This window comes from Nuphar pumila, chromosome 7 (assembly GCF_984573655.1).
Source record: "Nuphar pumila chromosome 7, dmNupPumi1.hap1.1, whole genome shotgun sequence".
NCBI lineage: Eukaryota > Viridiplantae > Streptophyta > Magnoliopsida > Nymphaeales > Nymphaeaceae > Nuphar > Nuphar pumila.
This window is the reverse complement of record NC_143255.1, coordinates 111,741,772-111,766,857: the sequence shown is the minus strand read 5'-3', so window position 1 is coordinate 111,766,857 and position 25,086 is coordinate 111,741,772. Positions and strand designations below refer to the sequence as shown.

At 38.4% G+C, this 25,086-nt stretch overlaps 1 protein-coding gene across 2 annotated transcripts in view; it reads left to right on the top strand.

Annotated features, from left to right (window-relative positions):
* LOC149832950 (peptidyl-tRNA hydrolase, mitochondrial-like) overlaps positions 1 to 23,899 on the top strand; it is a 49,448-nt gene extending 25,549 nt beyond the window's left edge. Inside the window, exons 8-10 of one of the 2 annotated variants that reach the window (XM_090014793.1) lie at positions 22,457 to 22,515; positions 22,603 to 22,679; positions 23,433 to 23,899. In XM_090014793.1, coding sequence (XP_089870919.1) covers positions 22,457 to 22,515; positions 22,603 to 22,679; positions 23,433 to 23,549 — 253 coding nt within the window. In that variant the 3' untranslated portion in view covers positions 23,550 to 23,899. Of the gene's footprint in view, positions 1 to 22,456; positions 22,516 to 22,602; positions 22,680 to 23,424 lie in introns of both variants that reach the window. The other variant, XM_090014794.1, reaches the window with a different exon arrangement.
* The last annotated feature ends 1,187 nt before the right edge of the window (positions 23,900 to 25,086 follow it).

Here is a 25,086-nt window from a genome sequence, read left to right as displayed (position 1 = left end):
TTTTTTATTTTAGTTATTGCATCATAGGAGGGTTCCACCATAGAGTCGTTAGACCCCTCCAACGTCTTCATGGGAGCCCCTCCTTGGGTCCCATGTGTGTATAAATAAGGAGCTTTGCCCCATGTATTTGTTAAGCTTCTTGAAGCTTTTCTCAATAAGATCTCTTATATTTTTTAGCTCTCTTTCTCATTTTGTGTTTGTCTATTGCCACTTTGTGGCTTATTGTATTTTTGCCCATTAGTGGCCTATTGCTTGTGTGCTTGTCCATTTCCTAGTCACTTAAGTGACATTATCTTTTCTCTTTAGTGTTTTGTGACACCTGGTCCTACACAGGTTTCTTGAACAGATCATTTATGATTGAGCAATTGCATGTCCCAGCAGCCTGACCTAGGCTATTGTTGGCTCAGACCAAGTTGCATTAGAATATGAGTCATTTTAAGTCTTCTAACGGTATTTGGAGTCCAAATCCAAGAAAATTCCTATGGTATCAAGTTTTTTCGCAGTATTCTTTCTCTTTTTATTTGGCGTTATTCATATGCACTGGTTGTTGGTAAATGAACTAAGATCCATGCATAAGACATGCAATACAGATTTGATGTTTTTAGACTACATTTTGCTTTACTATTGCAGCTGTTTGCTGGCAATTTTATTTTCACAAACAAATGCTACTGTTTACTGTCCCCTTTAGCATAATCAGTCCAATAAATAGTTATCCATTTCTTATGATGCTTCATCCTAGTCTGCACTTTTGGGTTGATGGTTGTATGTGTATGTTGTTCTTTATCTTTTGTGGATGTAAAGGTCTATGTCACATAGGCGCAATATGTAGGGTCCTGTGTATAGGGGACACAACATGACATGTGGACACACCATGCGGCATGTTATGACATGTTGAAGCATTACCTTATAACTTTTTGTAATGAAACTTTGAATAATAAAATGAAAAAATATTTTTATCAATAAAAACCAGTGTTGTTAAAAGCATGCTTCGAGGTGCAAAAAGCGCTCCTCGAAGCAAGGCACAGCCTACTAAGCCTCAGTGCACACCTAAAAAGTGCATTAGGGTGCGAGGTGTGTGCCTCATGCACCTCGGGGTGCATCTCACACATGAGGCGCATTCCTCTTATATAAGTTGGTCAAATGGGGTCAAAGGCCCCATTTGACCACTTTAATGCTATTAATAAACAAAAAAAAAGTTTATAAAAAATGAAAGGGAGAAGGGTTTAGGTCATCTCCCCTTCTCTCCTACTCCACCTCCCTTCCACTTCTCCGGCAACCGACCCACTGTTTCGACGGGAGCTTCTGGCAACAAAATGTACTCTCTCTCTCTTGCTATTTTCTTCTTTTTTTCTTTTTCTCCTTTTCCCTTCTTCCTCTTTTTTCTTTTCCCCTTTCTTCCCATCTCTTTTCGTTCTTTCTTCTTTTTGTTTTCCCATTTCTTCATCTTCTGTTTCCCATTTTCTTCTTTTTTTTCTTTTCCCCCTTTCATCCCATCTACATTCATTTTTTCTTTCTTCCTCTTTTCTTTTTCTCCTTTCTTCTTATTCTTCTTTTTCTTTTTCGTTTTTCTTCTTTTTTTTCTTTTTTTTTTTCTTAACCCTCTTCTTGATTCTTCTTCTATGTTTTTTTCTATATTATTATTTTTTCTTCCTTTTCTTCTTCTCTATTTTTTCTTTTTTCCTTTTTTTCCTTATTCTTTCCGTGATGAGCTGGACTGTTGCTTATCTCATTCAAGGATGAGTTGGGCTTGAGCTAAGCTTGGTTAAACATGAGCATGAGCTGAGACATAAGCTCGGTCTATTGGTAAACGAGCTGAGCCCAAGCTCGAATGTGCATTGTTCGGTTTGCTGGGCATGTTTATCAGTGCTAATTGTTGCATGTGAGGCCTGATTGTCTCTTTAAATTTGAGCAATAATGGTTGTATGACATCCTTTTGTGACGTCTTTAAATTAGAGTGAAACACCATGATCTTCGACAAGTGGACAAGCTTATTGTAAAAATCTAACCTGAAAAATCAATAAAATGTTTTATTAGTCAAATGGATTATGAAAAAGTAGCATTTAAAATATTATGAAAAAGAACATAGCATATGCATATTTATTTTTGTTTTTTTTTATTTAGTTGATTTTTTAATATTTTTTTGAAGCTTACGCTTTACGCCTCGAGGCTTATGCCTCACTACGCCTCAACGCTTTCCACAACATTAATAAAAACCAATGTTGTGAATAGCGTTGAGGCGTAGCGAGGCTTAAGACCCGCTCGTGAAGCAAGGCGTAAAGTGTAAGCTTCACCAAAAATATAAAAAAATCAACTAAATAAAAATAAATAAATATGCAACATTTATATGCTATTAATGAATAATTGGATAAAGTAAAGAATTCCAAAGAGAAGCACCCTTTAAAAACCAATAAATAACAATTGCAAAGAGAAGCTAATCCTAGACAATACTTGTCAGCAAATTAATTAAAGGCTGAGGTGACCCTTGAAGAAAGTATATTAAGGAGTTATTACCCAAATGGTGCCCACGTTATGCACGAGTCTGAGCGCAGATGAGAAGGAAAGACTCATCAATTTTCTCAAGCAACATCAAGAAGTGTTTGCATGGACTTACAAGGATATGCCGGGTTTGGATCCCAAACTGGTTGAGCATCGCCTCATTCTGAAGCCAAATGCCAAGGTAGTCAAGCAGAAGTTGAGAAAAATGGATCCTCGAATTGAACAACAAGTTAAGGAAGGACTTGAGGACTTACTCAAAGCCAGATTCATTCGAGCCATATATTATCCGGGCAGGTTAGCAAATATCGTGGCAGTTCCTAAGAAGAACGACAAAGTTTGAATTTGCATCGACTTTCGAGATCTCAACAAAGCCACTCAAAAGGATGATTATCCACTTCCCAACATTGATCTCCTGATCAACAACACGACAGATCATGCTATGTTCTCTTTTATGGATGGATATTCCGGGTATAATCAGATCAAGTTGGCCGCTCGTGACCAGTTCACCACGCCTTGGGGCACCTTTTGTTACACAGTCATGCCATTTGGGCTTAAGAATGCTGGGGCAACCTATCAGCGTACAATGGATGTCATTTTCTATGATCAGATGCATAAAATCATGGATGCATATGTCGATGACATCCTGGTCAAATCCAAGGAAGAAGTGGACCATATTAAAGGTCTTGGTCAAGTCTTCAAGCGACTCATTTTGTATAAGTTGAGACTCAATCCTCAAAAATATGTTTTCGGAGTAGAGTCAGGTAAACTGCTTGGCTTTATGGTTAACAAAAAAAAGATAGAAGTGGATCCCGCCAAAGCAAAGACTATTATTGATATGCCACCTCCGACCAATCTCAAAGAGTTGCATAGTCTTCAGGGACACATTCAATCAATTCGACGATTCATATCCAATTTGGCCATGAGGTGTGAACCTTTCAATCATCTACTCAAAAAATGAGTGAAGTTAGAATGGGGACCAGAGTGTCAACAGTCATTTAAGCACATCAAAAAATCTCTTCTCAATCCACCTGTTCTGAAGCCGCCAGAATTGGGAAAGCCTCTTTTGTTATATGTCTCAGTTAATCAAACCACTTATGACGGATTCTTGACGCAATATGAAAAAGGCAGTCGAGTGGAGCATGTCATCTACTATGTGAGCAAGACCTTCATCGATTATGAGAAGAAATATTATCAAATAGAGAAAACATGCATAGCTCCGGTCTGGATGTGTTAGAAATTGAGACATTATTTATTAGCATCAGAAGTCAAGATTCTATCAAAACTTAATCCTCTCAAGTATATTCTCGAACAACCGTTTCTCAGTGGACGGATTGCCTCCTCTCTGCAACGGGCCAAATTCTGTCCAGACATGATAGATCTTTGGTGTTGATATTTGTTCAAACCACTTGTGAAGAATCTTTCACAAATCACGAGCAAAAACTCATGTAGGGATGTGCAGTAAAACCTCCTGCGAGAACGTTGCTGAGATGTATGCAACCACAACCGGATCATTTTTTCGCCAAGTAGAATATGTTGGATTCTTCGACAAGGTTGTTTTCACACCTTCACCTTCTTTGGACAAAAATCTAAGAGGAGGAACTTCAGATCCATCAAGATGCCCCATAATGAAGGATATGATTTGCTTTTTCCAAGTGATAAAATTAGTCTCATTTAATTTATCAGTGACTAGTTGGTTTAGGAAGGAGGAGTTAATTAGGCTAGAGGAGGCTATGGCAAGAAGAATAAGGGGTTTTACTAGGATCAATTAAAATGGACAATACGAAAAGAACAAAAGCAAGAAAAAGAACAAGAAACACAGATAACCAAATATGATGTCAGCTGCATTTTTTTTTTGCTGCTGCAGAAACAACCAGCAAAATCAGATCGTGAGAGGAAAGATGATTTGCCTCTTGCTTCTTTGATAAGCTTCGACTTTTAAAGCTTTTTCTTTTTCTTTTTAAAGGATATCTTTTTTTATTATATTTTGTCCCTTTTTTTTATTTGGATCTGCTTGTTGTTGCTACAGATGAAATCTGCAGGACTTAACTGTAAGAAGAGTTTTTTTTTTTGAAATGGCTTGGTATTCTTTAGAGAAGATAATGATAAGAGGATATTTGGAAAAAGTTAGGAAGCAACCAGATTAACGACAGATGGATATTGGTTCAGGAAATAGAAGAGGAATAAAGAGAAGAGACGAGGGCGACGACCTGGGTGGATAGACGAAAAAAAGGGATTCTTGGTTTCAAGAAAATAGGGTTTTAGGAGAGATACAAGATTAGAGTTTAGAAAGAATAAAGAAAATCTAGGAATCAGCAAACCTGAAACTTTATCAATAGTGTCAATGAATCTGCAGGGTCTTACTCTTGCCTACGAGAGGGTGTTGTGTGTTCTCCCCGAAACACAAATTCGCATGTTCTGGTGTGTATGGAGGAATATCTTGGGACCCACGATAATTCATATGCCAATGTTGCCCACGATGACTTTATAATAAAATAACATATAAAAAAGGTAGATATGCTTTTGACGAAAATGTCCTCCTATAAGATAGATATGCGTTGGACAAAAATGTCCTCCCGCTCCTCGTTAATAGATTTGCATGTTTCGCTTTTGTTTTTAGCTTGTATTACAACACATGGCTGCCTTCTCGTTCTTGCTTGATGAGTTGTGGAGCCTGATTCATAGTTTTTTCCCTTACAGAAGGGGGGGAGGGGGTCCGGGGGTTTCCCCCGGTGCGGGTCTCGCTGCACGATCAGCAGGTGGGGGTCCGGGGGGGGGGGTGCCTTTGGTGGGGGGTCTATAGGGGGCAGCGCCCCCCAGAACAAATTTTTCTTGGACCCGACTTGTTTAGATTTAGGGTTGTCGCCCTTGCCTTGTATAAATTCTTTCTTTTCTTTCTCTCTTGTAACTGTTGAAAAGAGCAATAAGATTTTTCTTTGGGCGCCCATGGTTTTTTTACTCTTTCTAGTTTGAGGGAAGATTTTTTTTCACGTAAATCTGTGTGTTCCTCTTCTTTGTGGTTTGATTGTTCTTGTTTATTCGTTTTCTTGCTTGAGCGTTTCCTAACACTGCCTTGTGTAGAAATCAGATCAGAGAGTAACGATTTACAATAGAAATCTGATCAGAGAGTAGCGATTTACAGTAGAAATCAGATAAGAGAGTAACGATTTATAGTAGAAATCAAACCAGAGAGTAGCGATTTATAATATAAATCAAATCGGAGAGTAACGATTTACAGTACAAATCAGATCGGAGAGTAGTGATTTACAGTGGAAATCAGATAAGAGAGTAGCGATTTACAGTAGAAATTTGATTTGTACTGTAAATCGCTACTCTCTGATTTGATTTGTACTGTAATTTGCTACTCTCAGATTTGATTTCTACTATAAATCGCTACTCTCTAATCTGATTTCTACTGTAAATCGCTACTCTCTTATCTGATTTCTACTATAAATCGCTACTCTCTTATCTGATTTCTACTATAAATCGCTACTCTCTGATTTGATTTCTACTGTAAATCGCTACTTTCTGATTTGATTTATATTGTAAATCGCTACTCTCTGATATGATTTCTACTGTAAATCGCTATTCTCTGATTTGATTTATATTGTAAATCGCTACTCTCTTATCTGATTTCTACTATAAATCGTTACTCTCTGATCTGATTTCTACTATAAATCTCTACTCTCTGATCTGATTTCTACTGTAAATAACTACTCTCTTATTTGATTTATACTGTAAATCGCTACTCTCTTTTCTGATTTCTACTGTAAATCGCTACTTTCTAATCTAATTTCTACTATAAATCACTACTCTCTCATCTGATTTCTATTGTAAATTGCTACTCTTTGATTTAATTTCTAATGTAAATCGCTACTCTCTTATCTGATTTCTACTGTAAATCGTTACTCTTTTATCTGGTTTTTACTGTAAATCGTTACTCTCTGATCTGATTTCTACTGTAAATCGCTATTCTCTGATTTGATTTCTACTGTAAATCGTCGGTCTCTTATCTGATTTTTTATTGTAAATCGCTATTCTCTGATCTGATTTCTACTGTAAATTGCTACTCTCTTATCTGATTTCTACTGTAAATCGTTACTCTCTGATTTGATTTCTACTGTAAATCGCTACTCTCTTATTTGATTTTTACTGTAAATCGCTACTCTCTGATATGATTTTTACTGTAAATCACTCTCTGATCTGATTTCTACTGTAAATCGCTACTCTACTCAGTTAGACGCTGCCACCATTATTTCTGCTATAAATCGTTCTTCTCTATCTACTCAGTTCGACGCTTGCACCCTGGTATTATGATGAACAATAGACAGAATGCTGATTCTTCTGGTAGTTCAACTATTTTTCACGAATAGACGACGACAAAGGGTGCTCCGATGATAATAGACGACGACGACAAAGGGTGCTCTGGCGGCAGCAGACGACGGTAAAGGGTGCTCCGGTGACAGCATACGACGACAAAGGGTGCTCCGGCGACAACAGACGATGGAAAATGGTGTGTCTTCAAAGGGAGCTCCTGTTACAGCAGATGGTGCATCGTCAAAGGGTGATCCAAAACGCTTAGGGCGACATATTGCGAGGAGCTCTTGTTAAAGCAGAAGAGTTTACTCCTTAGGGCGAAAACGATGATGATTTTAACCAGAGTTACCGAAAGCGCCTAGGTAAAAGGGGAAGCACGCTTCCTCAAAGCACGAAACGTCGCGCTTTCAAAACGCGTTGGGAAGCGTCCCTCTTTTTTGGGAAGCGAGCTTTCCTTTTATGGGAAGCGCATTTTCCTTTTATGGGAAACGTGTTTCCCATTTATGGGAAGCACGCTTCCCCATTTTTTTCGCTTCCCCCTCGCTTCCGGTTCGCTTCCTAGGTCGCTTCCGGTTCGCTTCCTAGGTCGCTTTCAAGACGGTTCGTAATTTTCTTCTAAGTGGTCCCACGCTTCCCCGCCTCCTAAATTTTTGAAAGTGCCTCGCTTCCCGCTCCCGCTTCCTTAACTGGTAACTTTGATTTTAACCCTTTCTGGCAGGAGGACATTTTTGTCCTTTACTCGAAACGTCGTTTTATGACACTAATGGCGAAAAAGGGTACTTAAGTCTTTGCAAACACATCAGACTCCGATGCTAAGTGATGCCGACACACACGGGGAAACGAGCCCCACGTGCTTACATACATGGCGCTCATTCAGACCCGTGAACACGCACCTGCGTATTCCGGGGGGAACTTATAACCTGCTTCGCTCGCCTATGCTCTGATACTATGATAGAACCTGCCTCGGTAATCGTGCCATGTCAAGGAGAAAACAAGAGAAAGCCAAAAAAAACTAAAAAAATGAGAAAAACTGAAAATTGAATGGGTCATGATTTTCTTAGGTCATGCCCTTCTTCTTTATATAATGAAATATGTGCTAAGATGATAATGGGTATATTACAAATACATATACAAATTTATACATGGACAAAAATACCCTTGTCAACATGCTCATATTTCTAACTGTAAGTTTTCTCCGGAACCTGCGAACGAGAAATTAAGAGAAGGAAGAGAGAGAGACTGCAATGAGTCACTGTTTCTCATTATTAGAAATCGTGACCTATTTCATTAATATATAGGCAAAAGCCCTAATACATAGCCTTCACAATAACCCTGATAGGTTGGGGTTATTTACAAGTATGCCATTATGTTGTGGACATGGTACATACAAGTAGTTTGGATCTGGATCCAGATCCGGATCCAAACTTTAAATACAAAACACGTACACTGCACTGTCTAATAGTCTCCCTCAAGTTGTGCATGATTTTGGATCATGGACAACTTGCTCTTTAGAAACCAAAAACGACACTTTGTGAGTCCTTTAGTGAACAAATCAGCCACTTGGTCTTCTGTTCTAATATAATGGGGCTCAATCTTTTTTTCTTCAATCTTCTGCCTGATAAAATGTTGATCAATCTCAATGTGCTTGGTCTTGCTGTGATGAATGAGATTAAGAGATATTTGAATAGCACTTTGGTTATCACAAAAGAGAGAACAACTAGCAATCGACTCTTTTAGCTTTGTTAACAGATGTCTAGTCCATGTTACTTCTGTCGTAGCAGCAGCCATCGCCCTGTATTCTGCTTTTGTGCTAGATGTAGCCACTGCCTTCTGTTTTCTACTACTCCAAGAAACAAGATTGGCACCAATGAAAACGCCATACCCTGAAACTGACTTTCGATCATCAGGATCTCCGACCCAGTTTGCATCTGAATAAGCAATGATGTCATGAGCAGTATTCATGGATCTGCTTTTGGTGTTCAAAAGTCCATCTCCAGCAGTACTCTTCATGAACCTGAGTATCCTTTTTACTGCATCCATGTGTCCCGTCCTTGGCTCATGCATGAATTGAGAAACTTGATTGACTGAATATATAATATCGGGCCTGGTAAAAGTAAGATATTGAAGCATTCCCACTAGACTCCAATATTTGGTGGGATCATGATACAAGTCTCCGTCTTGCACACTTAGTTTCTGGTTAAGCACACTAGGAGTAGCAAGAGGCGTGCAATATTTTATTCCACCCTTTTCTAACAGATCCAGGGTGTATTTATGCTAGGTCAAAGTAAGTTTATTTCCTTGATTATCCACTTCTACTCCAAGAAAGTACCGAAGGTTTCCAAGGTCCTTCATTTTGAACCTTTGATTCAGAAGATCTTTAGTTTCTTGAACATGATTCTCACTACTTCCTGTAATAATTATATCAACATATATCAACAAGAAGGTAGTAAACTCCTTACCTCAAAGAATAAAGAGGGAGTGATCCAATTGCGATCGATAGAAACCATGTCTTTGAATTTTTAGAGAGAAACTCTCAAACCAAGACCGAGATGATTGTTTCAGTCCATAGAAAGCCCGATTTAATCTGCATACATATTCCTTTGAATCTACTTCTGTATATCCTGGCGGTTGTTCCATGTATACTTCTTCCTTCAAATCCTCATGAAGAAAGGCATTCTTCACATCTAGCTGATTTATTCTCCAACCATAATCGACAGCTAATGAAAGAACAATGCGAATTGTGCCCATTTTCACAACTGGACTAAAGGTTTCATCATAGTCCTGTCCAAACTCTTGAGTGAATCCCTTGGCTACGAGACGAGCTTTGTATCGTTTAACACTTCCATTCGGTTTGTATTTGATCTTGTAGACCCATCATGAGCCAACAACATTTCTATCTGGAGGTCGAGGGACAACTGTCCATGTTTAACACTAGTACAAAGCTTCCATCTCTTCATTCATGGCTTGAATCCATTTTTTGGAATTAATGGCTTGATGAAAATGTCTAGGCTCGGTCTCTTTCTCAATCTATGACAAAAATAACTGAAAATCCACGGTGAAATTCTCATAACTGACCCACCTTTCAATAGGATGCCGAGCTCTTTCAGATCGTCTGATCGGAATAGCTACTGTATTAGAAATTGAAGAAGTAATGTCGTTGGATGGATCAAACATAGGCTCTTCTTGTTCAATATCATCCGAAGTCAAGAGTGAGTCCCTTTCTCTTCTCCTATAAACTTGCCCAACAAACTTGTTAATCTTTGGAGGATGTTCTATTTCAAGTTCCTGTATGCCACTGTATCCATCTTGACAGGATGTTCCTTGAGCACAGGAGGAAAAACACTCATTGTTGGTTGCAGGAAAGAGCTCTGCACTGAGCCATGGATCATAAAATAAAGTATTCATATTGGTTTGAGCAAAAACATATTCTCCATCTCCAAAATCATTTTCATCAAGAACTACATTCCTAGATATCTTAATTCGTCAGTTGTCAGGATCATAACACCTGTACCCTTTGTGGTGATCTGCATATCCGACAAATCTACACTTGGATGCCTTAACCTGAAACTTGTTTCGCAGAGAAGAGTCAATATGAACATAACACGTGCAGCCAAAAATTTTTAGTTCATCATAATCAGGATGTTTCCCAAATAGGATAAAAAGGTGATTTATTTTCTAAAAGCTTCATGGGCAGACGATTAATAATGTGAACAACAGAGTGAAAGGCCTCTGTCCAGAGTCCTATGGGAGTATGACTTCCGTGCATCATGCTCATAGCGCTTTCCACAATGTGACGGTGTTTTCGTTCTGCAACTCCATTCTGTTGGGGTGTATGCAGGCAAGATACTCTACGATTTATCCCATTATCTTGGAGGTAATTGATAAAATCCCTGGAGGAGTATTCCCCCCACCATCACATTGGAAATGTAAAATATTACAAGAAAAGTGAGTTTTGACAAATGCATGAAAACAACGAAAAATATAGAAAACTTTCGATTTATTCTTCATGAAATATATCCAAGTGAAGCGGGAGAAATTATCAATAAAAATAACATAATATTTGCTGCCAGAATTAGAAGGATTAGGAGTCGGTCCCCGTACATCGGAACAAACGATTTCAAAAGGCCTTGAAGCTCTCTCATTTATTGAATGAAAAAGAAGAACATGACTCTTACACATTTGACAACTTGAACACATTTTATTATCTGGTCTAGGATCAGGCTAGACTCAGGAATAAGACCATCAGATACGAGTCGCTCAACGAAGACTCGACCACAATGACCAAGACGCAAATACCAAAAATCAGGCTTATTACATTTATTTGAAGATTTCAAATTGAACACATGAATATGCTTTGACGACATAGACTGAGGAGATGACTTCAAGGTAGGTCGAACACAAGTAGAAGGATCCTCCTGAAAGACATACATATTTCCTCGGCGTTTTCCTCTAGCGAACGTCTTCTTCGTTTGTAGATCCTTGACATAAACAAAAGATGAAGTAAATTCAACAGAAGAATTGGTATGATCAACAAGCTTAGAAACGGAAACAATATTTTTTGTAATATTTGGGGCATGAAGAACATTGGAAAGATGAAGTGGGGATTTAGGCAAGGGGATAGAAACATTTCCAATGTGGGTGATGGGGTGGTGTGACCCGTCTCCAGTGCCGATGTTACTTTTTCCAAAATAAAGAGTTAAAGTAGAGAATTTATTAGAATATGGGTTGGATATGGATCCATTTAATAAAGGATCCATATCCATTCCCAGGTTTTGTATTTTAATGTAATATGAGTTACTAATACAGGGGCACTTTTGTCCATGTGTAAATTATTGTAACCCTATTAAGGCTAATGAAGTATTAGCGCAGCCTGTGTGAAGGATACTGGCTGCCGATTCCCAACAATATCAAAGCTCTTTCTCTCTCTCTCGTCTTTGATTTATGCAGGAGTTCTGACATGGTATCATAGCAGCAGCAGGTCTGGGCATAAAAATCTCTTCATCAGGAACGTGAAAAGCACGTCTTCATCTCTTCTTCAGTCAGTCGAGTCTTTCTTATTCAGAGGCTGAGATCCTTCAACTGAGTCCCCTTCATCTTCTTCAGCCGAACCCAACAGAAAGATCCTTCAGCTGAGTCCCCTTCATCTTCTTCAGCCGATCATCTTCTTCAGCCGAACCCAACAGCCCAGTCTGAAGCCCTCTTCTAAACAGGTCGAGTTTCCTGTTTTCCAACCAGTTTTGCTTCATCACCTTCTAATATCTATTTTTCTAGTTTCTACCGTGAAAATTTATTGGTCGAGTTTTCAGTTTTCCATTTGTTTTGCTTCATCATCTTCTAATATCTATTTTTCTAGTTTCTGTCGTGAAAATCTATTCTTTAGTTTCCTGTTGATTCATCATATTTAACATCTAATATTCTGATATTAGTAAAGTCGAGTTCCCTGGTTTTCCAACTAGAAATCTGCCTGTGGTATCCTCATTCATTTTCTGTCAAACTTTCCATACGCTAAAATATATATATATATATATATATATATATATATATATATATATATATATATATATATATATATATATATATATATAGAGCTCTCATTTCTCTTGTCGTGACATTGTGCCGATTTCTGTCAACTGTGTCAGTTTATGATAAAACAGCCAAGTTTCAGCCATTAGTGTTATTTTCAAAAAAAAAAAGGGTTGTCAACAAGCCTACAAATGGATACTTCAACCAATTCAGGTCTTTCTTCCAATTTCCTGAGCAGCTAGTTTCGGAAAAGCTAACTACAAACAACTATCTGACTTGGAAAAGGCAAATTGCTCATTTTATTCGAAGTCAAGACCTTTCAGGTCACTTGGATGGCTCCACTCCAATGCCCCCAGAATTCATCACAACCGAAGCCAAAGAGGATGGATTGTCGAATATTATTCGCAATCCTGCATTTGTTTCTTGGATGAAGCGCGATCAGGCCCTTGTTGCATACATCACTTCCACGTTATCACAAGTACTGATTTCCATTCCTGATGATTGCACATCCAAAGTTTTGTGGGAGAATTTAGCTCAGACCTACTCTCAGATATCGGAGGCCAAAGTGTTGTTTCTCAAACGCGAATTTCAGACGTTAAAAAAAGGGGCAATGAGCATCATTGAATTCTTAAATCAAGTCAAAAGCATCACAGATCAGTTAGCCATGGTTGGATATCCAGTGTTAGATAAAGAAAAGGTATAGCCATGGTTGGATATCTAGTGTCAGATAAAGAAAAGGTGCAGCAGACACTGAATGCCCTGGGATCAGAATATCATGTTCTTGTGACGCCTTTATTGTGCCTACCTACGCTACTCAGTTTTGAAGAATTACGTGCCAAACTCTTTTAGTACGAGATGACTCTGAAAAGCATGTCTGATGCTTCAGCAGGACAATCATCTATGCATGAGGTTCTTGCCACAAGGATAATAGCTGATCGTTCACGAGGAGGACATGGCAGAAGCAAGGGAACTCCAATCCAGGGTGGATGTGGGTTACTACCTACACCAAGTTCCAATGTCAGTTTTTCAAAGAATGTTCCCACATGCTACCAGTGTAACAAACGTGGTCACATCAAAGCCAATTGCTGGTTCAATCCACAAAATCAAAATAGAACACAAAATAATAGAAATGCTGCTACATCAGGAACTGCAGGTACATTTCGAGTCAGTGATGATGCTAAGGATCTTCTCTTATCTGTGATGGCCAACTTGAATCTAAAACAGAGTGATGATGGAATATGGTATATTGACTTTGGGGTAGCAGCTCATGTCACTGGCAATGTAGGTAAGTTCTCTACTTTGACTCCTTATCTTGGTAAATCTAATATTGTAACTGGAGATGGGACTCACCACCCTATTTCAAACATAGGCAATGTCCTCATTCCTTTGTCTGAGTCATCTATTCCTTTATCTAATGTTGTTCATGTGCCAAATATAAAGAAAAATATTATCTCTGTTTCTAAGCTTGTTGACTCTACCAATTCATCTGTGGAATTTACTCCTACTTCTGTCTTTGTCAAAGATCTTTAAACGAAGAAGATGTTCGCTAAAGGAGAGCGATGTGGAAACATGTATGTCTTCAATGAAGATTCAGCCTCCAGTGTCTTGAAGCCCAAGTCTGATCATGTCTCCAAAAGCGTCTTAAGTATATCCAAATGTAATAAGCCAGATCTCGGGCATTCTCGTCTTGGTCATTGTAGTCAAGTCTTTATTGAAAAGTTAGTGTCCAATGGTTTTCTTTCAGAGTCTGTTTCACCTTCATTGAAGGATAAAATGTGTTCCAGTTGTCAGGTCTGCAAAAGTCATGTACTTCCTTTTCATCAAATAAATAAAAGAGCCTTCATGCCCTTTGAAATAATATGTTCTGATGTTTGGGGCCCAACCCCCAATCCTTCCTCTTCTGGAAGCAAATATTATGTATCTTTTATTGACAGTTTCTCTTGTTTTACCTGGATATTCTTTATGAAACATAAATCAAAGGTTTTTCTCATCTTTCGTCACTTTCATGCCTATGTTAAAACTCAATTCTCCCAAAACATTCAAATTCTCCAATGTGATGGAGGTGGTGAGCATTCCTCCAAAGAATTTTTAGATTTTCTCCAAGATAATGGGATACATCATAGAGTTTCTTGCTCGTACACTCCACAACAAAATAGAATTGCTGAACGTAAACATAGACATATTGTGGAAAGTGCAATGAGTATGATGCATGGTTGTAACTTGCCCATTAGTCTTTGGACAGAAGCTTTTCACACTGCCACTCATGTGATAAATCGTCTTCTTATGTCTATCCTTGAAAATCAGTCTCCCTATTATGTTCTCTTTGGTGCACATCCTGATTATGATGAGTTACGAGTTTTTGGATGCACATGTTATGTACACATTGACAAATCCATGAGAACTAAATTTCAGGACAAAGCCTCCATATGCTAATTTGTTGGTTATGAAGATGAACATGAGGGTTACAGGTGCTATGACCCTGCCAATAAGAAGATTAGAATTTTCAGAAATGTTGTTTTTGATGAAAATAGTTTTCTGGAAAGTAAAGCAAATCACAATCGAGAACATGGTGATGCAGTTGGTAATTGGTATGATCCATGGCTTAGTGCTGAACTTATTTCACATACTGCCGAAGATACTATTTTGACCCCTGAAGGCATACATGGTGAGACGGTTTCAGATGGTGCATCACAAACATGTCTGAGATAACAAAGGTAATGTGTATACCAGGAGACTCAGAGAGCAAACAAATGTACCTGCTGAAGAACACGTTGCATTGCCTGATAACAAAGAATCACCAAGAAGATCAGGCAGGATAAGACATCCTATTGAAAAATGGGTTAGTTATGACAACTTTTCTATGGACTTTCAAAATTTTCTATCCAAGATTGAAAAACATGATGAACCACTTGGTTTTCATCTAGCTGTCCAATCCAACAAATGGATTGAAGCGATGAATGAGGAGATCGAGGCACTTTATGAGTGTCAAACATGGGAGATAGTTGGCCGTCCTCCGGATAAGAATGTTGTTGGTTCCAAATGGGTATATAAAATTAAATATAAACCGGATGGTAGCATTGAACGGTACAAGGCACGTCTTGTAGCCAAGGGTTTCACTAAAAAATATGGTCAGGATTACGATGAGACATTCAACCCAGTAGTAAAAATGGAAACTATTCGCATCATACTTGGCTTGGCAATTGAACATGACTGGATCCTTAGTCAACTTGATGTTAAAAATGCATTCATTCATGGAAATTTAAAGGAAGAGGTCTACATGGAGCAGCCTCAAGGTTATACAGAGGGAGACCCAAAAGAGTATGTATGCAAATTAACCAGAGCCTTGTATGGTTTGAAGCAAGCTTCCAGGTCATGGTTCAAAAGCTTCTCCTTAAAAATTCAGAAGCATGGTTTCTTTCGTTCCCAACTAGATGATTCTCTGTTTATATACATGAATGATACCACCCTGGTTTTCTTACTCATATATGTTGATGATATTGTGATAACTGGTAATACTCCAGACCACATTCAACGAATTAAAGTTTTATTGAGTATGCAGTTCAAAATGAAAGACCTTGGGGAACTGAGATACTTTCTTGGTGTAAAGGTGGGCAGACAAGATAACAAAATGTCATTAACTCAACACAAATACACTCTTGATCTTCTGACTAAAGTAGGAATGACAGATTGTAAACCTCTACCTACACCCAATGTTGTCAACCAAAAGCTCAGTATTTGTGATGGTGAGTTATATCCTGATGCAGTCAAGTATCGCAGTTTAGTGGGTATGTTGCAATATCTTACTTTTACTAGACCAGACATTGTATATTTTGTTAATCAAGTATCTCAGTTCATGCATGAACCAAAGACTGGTCACATGGATGCTGTCAAACACATCCTTCGCTATCTAAAAGGAACGGTAGGCGATGGACTTACATATATTCAATCTTCATGGAAGTCACCAAAACATAACATACTAGCCTATACAGATGCAGACTGGGCAGGGGATCCAGATGAGAGGAGGTCTGTTTCAGAATACTGTGTTTTCATTGGAAGAAATCTTGTCTCATGGAGTAGCAAAAAACAGAAGGCTGTGGCAAGGTCTAGCACAGAGGCAGAGTATAGATCTATGGCAGCCACCACTGCAGAAGTGACCTGGATTAGGCATCTACTTACAGAGATGGGGGAGGATATCTCAAATTCGACACTTATGTGTGATAATAAAAGTGCTATACAAATTGCATTCAATCCCATTCATCACAGTCGAGCTAAGCATATCGAGATTGATCAACATTTCATCAGACAAAAGATAGCAGACAAAGAGATTGAACCAGTTTATGTGCCTTCAGAAGACCAAATTGCCGATATGTTTACAAAAGGTCTTACAAGTCACCGTTTCTAGTATCTGAAGAACAAGTTGCACATGGTTCACTCCCATGCACAACTTGAGGGAGGGTATTAGAATATATTAGAATATGGGCTGGATATGGATCCATTCAATAAAGGATCCATATCCATTCCCAAGTTTTGTATTTTAATGTAATATGAGTTACTAATACAGGGGCACTTTTGTCCATGTGTAAATTATTGTAACCCTATTAAGGCTAATGAAGTATTAGCATAGCCTGTGTGAAGGATACTGGTTGCCGATTCTCAACAATATCAAAGCGCTCTCTCTCTCTCTCGTCTTTGATTTCTGCAAGAGTTCTGACAGAATTTACCCGCATTACCTGTGACATAAGTAGCTGCCCCTGAATCAATGTACCAGACTCCTTTATCATCGCGTTTCAGATCAAGTTCAGACAATGTGGCCAAAAGAAGCTCTTTCATATCTCCACCAAACTTTGAAGGGTTCTCCTTTCGTCCTGACGAGCTCTCACCTTTCTGGAACTTTTCTTTGTTTTGTGGATTGTGCTAACAATTGGCTTTGACGTGACCTCGCTTGTTACAGAGATAACAGGTGGGCACGTTTTTCAGATTATAAGAAGGAGAGGCATTCGGGGTGGGTAGTAACCCACGCCCCCCTGGAGTACCTCGTCCTCGTCCTCTGCCTGCACCAAAATGACTATCACCACGTCCCTGGCCAAAGGAAACACTAGTAGCAAGAACCTGTCCACCAGTGTCATGTGACATCCCCTTTAAGGTCATCTCATATTGAAGTAGTTTCGCTTGCAAGTCTTCAAACGCTGGTAAGCTGGGTAGACATAACAATGAGGTCGAAAGAACATGGAATTCTGATTCTAATCCATTCAAGGCTTGCCTGACTTTATCTTTGTCTGTCACTTCATACCCGACAACAGCTAGTTGATCGCTTATGCTCTTGACCTTGTTCAAGTACTCCATGACAGACATGGAACCCTTAGCGAGGAGTTGAAATTCACGTTGAAGAAAGGAAATTCTAGCCTCTGAAATCTGAGATGTCTTCACTAGCCGGTCCCATAATTCTTTTGCTGAGCACTCATCTGGAATTCCCACCAATACTTCTTGAGAGATAGTGGAGATAAGGAAAGCAACTGCAGCTTGATCACGCTTCATCCAATTCTCATATTGGGGATTTGGTATTCGTTGTATAAAATCAGCTTTGTTTCTATCCTTAGTTTCTTGTATGATAAATTCTGGAGGGGCTGAAATTGATCCATTTAAATGTCCAGAAAGACCTTGACTTTTAATGAATGGAAGAATTTGTCTCTTTCAGATCAAGAAATTGGAATTGGTAAGCATTTCAGAAATGAGTTGGCCAAGAAAGTTGGATGAGAGAAAAGTTTGAGAAGAAGAAGAATCCATGACTTAGAACAAGAAAACGAATATTATTGGCGTGTGCAATCAGTATATAAATGCATCAATTTCTCTCTTTTTTTTTAAACAGTAGAGATCTGAGAATTCGGCGTGAATCTGATTATCAGAACTGATACCCGGATTATCAGGTCTAATCTGATTTTATAAAAGAAGCTAAGACTTTTCCTTTTTTTTGTAAATATATAAAAATTGCACACAACAATAGTAAAGCAGAAACAAAAGGAATATCGCTGATGTACAGATCTGTGAGCAGCCGATAAAACCCAAATTTGTGAAATCAAATGGAAAGGGGAGAGACAAATCTGATGTACAGATCTGGAGCAGCCGATAAAACCCCAAAAGATATCGTGAAAGCAAAGAAATCGAAAAAGCTGATTTGGCACAAATTCAAATCAGTTCAAGAGATCAAGTGATTCAATGGACAAAAATATCGTGAAAACTGATTTGGCTCAGACCCAAATCAGTTTCAGCAATCAAATTTGATATAAAGAGATGTGAAGATGGAGGAACGGATTTTTCGGTGTGAGTATTCAGCGTGAAAACTGATTTTTTTTTTTGGTGAAGAAAAATGGGAAGGTAATCAGGCTGATTTGTTGCAGAAAGGAACTAGCAGATTGAAGAAGATGGAAGAAGTACCTGAGGCTCGTATTCCAGCAGAGGAATAGATTGAAGGAAGATCTGAAGATGGAAGAAGTACCTGGGGCTCATATTCCAGTAGAGGAACAGATTGAAGGAAGATCTGGGCTCGTGCTCGTATTCCAGCAGCCACACCGAATAAGGAAAGAGAGGTAGGAAGATCTTGTATGGACGTGTCTGTGTAGAAGAATTTCAACCCTTAGATCAGACGCGCTCTGATACCATGTAAGTTTTCTCCAGAACCTGCGAATGAGAAATTAAGAGAAGGAAGAGAGAGAGGCTGCAATGAGTCACGGTTTCTCATTATTAGAAACCATGACCTATTTCATTAATATATAGGCAAAAGCCCTAATACATAGCCTTCACAATAACCCTAACAAGTTGGGTTTATTTACAAGTATGCCATTATGTTGTGGACATGGTACATACAAGTAGTTTGGATCCGGATCCGGATTCAAACTTTAAATACAAAACACGTACACTACACTGTCTAATACTAACACTCCTCTCAAAGGCAGAGGAGTTGGGCCTCACCCTCTCTTCCATCGAGAAGTTGGGATTCCTCTCCAAGGTGGAGGAGCTCGGCCTCGTCGAGAGAGAGAGAGAGAGAGAGAGAGAGAGAGAGAGAGAGAGAGAGAGAGAGAGAGAGAGAGAGAGAGTACCGTCTGTCGATCACCGAAAATTCTCTTCGGAAGAACGCGTCGGTCACTGAAAAATCTCGCCGATGGAAGGAGGTGGAGGAGGGAAGAAGGGGAGACAATGCCGGATGCCCTAAACCCCCCTTTATCCTTTTCATGACTTTTATAAAAAAGAATTTGTTTTTTTAATAACGTTAAGGTGGTCAAATGAACCCTTTAACCCCATTTGACCACCATATATATGAGGCATGCACCTCATGTGTGAGGTGCGCCTCAAGGTGCATGAGGCGCACACCTCATACCCTGATATGCTTTGTAGGTGCGTATCGAGGCATAGATTTCTGTGCCTCGCTTTGAGGCGTGCTTTTTACTCCTCGAAGCGCGTTTTTTAACAACATTGATAAAAACAATAAAAATCCATGTCCTTGTGTCCTAGTTTAAAAAAAAAAAGTATATTTGTATCTTATATCCTTATTGAAACCATGTCTGTGCCTGTGTCCATGTGACATAGGTGAAGGTCTATGTTGGTATTTTTTGTCGTTGTCACTTATGCAAAGCCTCAAAATATCTAACCTATTTGGTTAAAGTTTGAAATGAATTTTGTTTTTGGAGTGGAGAGTGCAAGTAGAAAGATCTATTAAACAGCGATATATGAAAGGGTGACCTACAAATGAAATTATCGTGAGAAATATGAGAAATAAGCTCCTCATGATGAAGTGGCACGCACACACACACATATAGCTTTAAGAAGTGCTTGATTTTTATGATTACATAAATTAATCCAAACTTCATATTGCTAGTCATTGTCCTGAAGTTTGTTGCTTGATGTAGCTTCAACTTTCAACTCAATTTGATGTTTCCTTTGTAGCTTAGGTCAATTTCTGGTGACATACTCATTCCATCTTCTTTAACATTTTCATGTTATTTCCTCCTTTAGTTTAAATTAGCCCACTGACTGGTGCTTTTCTTACTGCTTGGGATATATATATATATATATAGCTTTAAGAAATTCTTGATTTTTATGATTACATAAATGAATCTAAACTTCATATTGCTAATCATTGTCCTGAAGTTTATTGCTTGATGTAGCTTCAACTTTCAACTCATTCTGATGTTTCCTTTGTCGCTTAGGTCAATTTCTGGCCACATACTCATTCCAGCTTCTTTAACATTGCCATGTTATTTCCTCCTTTAGTTTAAATTAGCCCATTGACTGGTGCTTTCTTACTGCTTGGGTAAGTAAATATTAGTATAAGGCAAACACAGAATATGTTAGACTTGGTATACTTCAACCCGCATCAAGTTATTATTTTTTTTGGGCTTAGGACCATATTTGGTAGCTTGTGCTTTTGGTTGCTCACCCAAGTCCTGGAGTTTAGGTAAGTCAAAACTCATGCTCGTCAAGACATGCCAACTCTTGAAGAAGATATTCTAAATATTTAAGAACGATGCTATTGTGAGTACAAAGGGAGATGGTAGATTGGTAAAACATATTTTCCCCTTATGGGACAATAGATCCAATGTTGTAAGTATCGTATAGTAGCGTACGATGCAGTATGATACGTATCATTACCTTGAGAAATAATAATACAATATATACTCGTATTGTGATACGAGTGTGTATTGTATATGTATCGTATGTATCATACGATACAAGGTGTATCATAAGATACACCTTCGACACACTTTAAAAGGGGTCGACTCATAATTTTTCTTTTTGGGTTTTAAATACCCTTGAGGGCGGACTCCCTCATTTGTGTAGAGGCCATTATAGGGGTATTTAGTATTTATGCACCCTAAGAGTCGTGAGTGCAATTTAGGAGCTGATCTGTGCGCAGGGGAGAGAGTTTTTGTTGTTTTCTCAAGTAAGAGCGCATTTCTACCATTTTTCGTTTTTTGTTTTATTTGTATATGATTGAAATTGAAGGAGGGTAAGCTTCTTTCTTTTTTGATGTTTTTAGAAGATATTACTTTACTTTTAGTTTTTTTTACCTTTAATCATATTTTTTGTGCCCTTATAACTCAAAATTTGTCCATAAGTGTGTTATTGAGCATTGTTTTACATCTTTGTATTGATTAGATTTAGTAATCATGCTCTAGGAGGTTGATGGAGGGTGGAATTCTCGGAGGATGTCTCTCAAAGGATTCTGCATTGAAATATTGTACACCAATTGTCTTGGATAGGTGTTTGAAAGGAATAGTAAAGTGTAACTTTTGTGGTTTTGTAATGCATGGAGGATTGTATAGATTTAAATGTCATGTTGTGGGTCATAACAACTCCATTGTTAAATTATGTACACATCGCATTCCTATTGATATTCGTGTTAAGCTTCTTATTAGTCTTATAGAAGATGATAAAAAAAGGAAAGAGTACGTGCAACATTTTTCAGAGAGAAATTGTCAGAGGTAGTCCTTGATTCTGAAGATGAAGATGATCCATCATCATCTCAAGCCACTGACGATGCAATAAACGAAGAAAATCATTGAGCTGAAGTTTGACACTGACGATGACTTTTATTATATGTTTCTGAACTCTAGCTTGTATGCCTTTCCCTTAGCATGACATTTTGTAACTGGAAAATGTAACTTTAACTTTTGTAATGAGTTATGAAAACTTTTTGACTTTTGAATGTATCATTATTTTGTCTTAACCGATTGTATTTGTGGTGATTAGATGCGTGGTTGTTTAATTTTTAAGAGCATATCTATGTTTAGTTAATCTTATTACATAAATAAATTGTGTTCTTGTATTATATGATTTTTTTTAGATTTTTTTAGATTTTTAAAGAATTCTTTAGTGAAATTTATGATTTTTTACAATACTCTATGATACAATACTTATCTTTCTTTGGGCCCGACCAATACGGGTTACGATACTTGACTAGAACACTAGTTTTCTGGACTAAAATATCTTTCCAGCAGGATGGTGTCATTTTCTGCTATCATCATTTATTTTAGAAAGATGTTTATTGCTTACTTAGAAGAGTCTATAAACATTTTTTCTTACACTCTATCCCTTATGTGCATATAATAATGAGTTGTTATTGTGACAGGATGAGGAGTGTTATTGATCACTTGAAAGGGAGCCGTGATTTTCCACGTCTAAGAATTGGTAACAGAGTTACATTCCATTGTTAGAGTGCTTGTGTAGACTAGATTATTGTAAAGGTGTTAATTCAGTCTCATGGTTCTTTTGAAGGCATTGGGAGACCGCCTGGGAAAATGGATCCAGTGAAGTTTGTTATGCGGCCCTTCACTCGTGAAGAGCGTGAGGAGGTACTCAACAATCCTTGAACAGCAAAAGTTAAACAATATGTTCTTGCTATCTTCAGTTCCATATAATGTGTTCATTGTGTCAAATGCTCGTTCGATGAACTATGCTCATCTGATATGCTGATAACTTATAGAAACTGTTCTTGTACATACAACATTACTGTTTGTTACGCCTTATGGAACATATGGGAAATTAGTTTATCCACGTGAATTTATAAATGCAAAATGTGCCCTTTGGGCATGCCCCTTATACAATAAAATATGATTGCCATACCATTAATGGGTGATTGCTGACAAAGGTTTGGACTGCCTTGGCTCTTGCTGCTGCCATCTTTGATGCTTAGGAGCCATCTGGATATGTTCATGTAAATCATGGGGGTAGCGATTTCTAGTGAATTATCAGATTATATCATCCTAGTGTTACCTGCTATTTGCACGGTCGCAAAGAACTAGGCTTCTGTGGAAATGGCCACGACATGCTTCTAACTGTTGATAATTAAGTATAAGAGTGTCATTCAGCCTTTCTGAGAGCTTAAACAAGGTGATAATGTTATCTGACAAGACTTGAATTGGCAATAGATTTAATGCAAGCCTGAGCAAAACTGCTCCACCCCTGAACTGTATGTTTTGCTGGCAAAGCTTATGGTTAGCATGTTATGTTGACGCCTATGATTTTTCTGATTTCTGATAAGTAAAGTGTTGAAAGGATCCCATTAAGCATTCAGAATTGATTTATGTGCTTATTGAGTGGTGCAGCTGGACTTGACTTTACAGAAGGGATTAGAAGGTGTGGGAATTCTTCTGCTGGAAGGATTTAACAAAAGTGCGACATTTATCAATCAAGCTAAATCATCAAGACTTCTGAGCAGCTGATCTAGTCTCATAGTTGATAAGCAGATCATGCTCTGTTCCTAACCAACATAATAATGCTGGATTCTCCAGCTGCTGTTTGTGAGGCACATTACGAAGATTCCTTTGAATAAGAACATGAGAAAGTGCTTGGGTCTCCAAATTAGAACATGAGAGGTAGCTTTTGATGGAAAGGTATGGTTGGGCAAGCCTATTCATAACAGATGCCAAACCAACTTCATCAGTAGGAATCATTTCATTATGATATAGAAATATCTTGTATTTGCTATTATTAATTCTTTTTTTTTAAGCCTTTTTCTATTGGCTTGTTAAAGACATGATTTTGACGAGGAATACATTGTTCTAATTCTTTAGCATTTTCCTTGGATTTTTTATGATGATGAAAGAAAGGTCTCTTCTCTCTCTCTCTCTCTCTAGCTTACTGTGGTATTGAATCACGGCTATCATGGCATACTTTTGCTTTTGCACAGATTCCGAATCACGACTATCACGGCATACTTTTGATTTTGCACATATTCAACTACTAAAGTTATAACAATACATCTTGGGCCTTCTTTAGCTGTGATTATCTTGCTGTAATATATACTTTTGATTTTCACTCTCTTCAACAGCAATTTGTAACTTAATTGCACGATCAATTCTATGGAATAGTAGCTAGACTATGCTGAGCATGCCAAAAGTTTAGTGCTGGGTTATACTGTAGTATAGTCCTTTCTCAATCAGAGAGAGAGAGAGAATCGTCATTGTTGGATGTCTCTTACCTTGAAGTGGGTAGTAAACCTTGCGGTAGAAACCCATTTTTAACATGATTTTGAATGTTTGTATGGCCTGTTTTCTTCCTCTTTTTTTTTATATTTATTGAGGGGAAACCCCGATTCAGGCGGTGGGGGCCTTGGAGAGATTGACGCTCTGTCAGATGGCCACCCTTATTCACCAAGGAGCCTGTTGCTTCAGCCTTAAGGTAAGATAAAACGGGTTTGGATCTCATCCGGTTTCTAATGAGACCTCCTTTATCACCAAATCCTGACCTTATAGGGTTTGGTATGGGTCGAGTCTGGGTCAAACCCGACCCATTGACACTACTAACCATTCCTAATGAACAACTTCTTAAAAAAGGGTGTGCCCTTTGTCTTCTTGGGTGCATCCATGTAACAGTACAAAAATACATGTGCACACACACACACACACACACACACACACACACACACGGGCACACATGTGTGCGTGCAAACATGAGTACATCAGGCCAGCAATTCTTGACCTACTCCTAAGATCGACTGCACCCTCAACTCTGATCACTCTGCAAGGTAGAACCAAAACCAATGGCCTAGGTTGCTTCTGTCTTAACCTTCCAAGTAAACAGTCATTGCATGTTTCACTGGTTGGGTATTAAAGGACCACGACAAGTGCATGCCAAGGCCATCAACTTTAAACAGTCATTGCATGTTTGACTGGTTGGGTATTAAAGAACCACGACAAGTGCATGCCAAGGCCATGACCTAAAGTTGATGGATTTTTCTTGTTGTACCCCAAAAAGCAG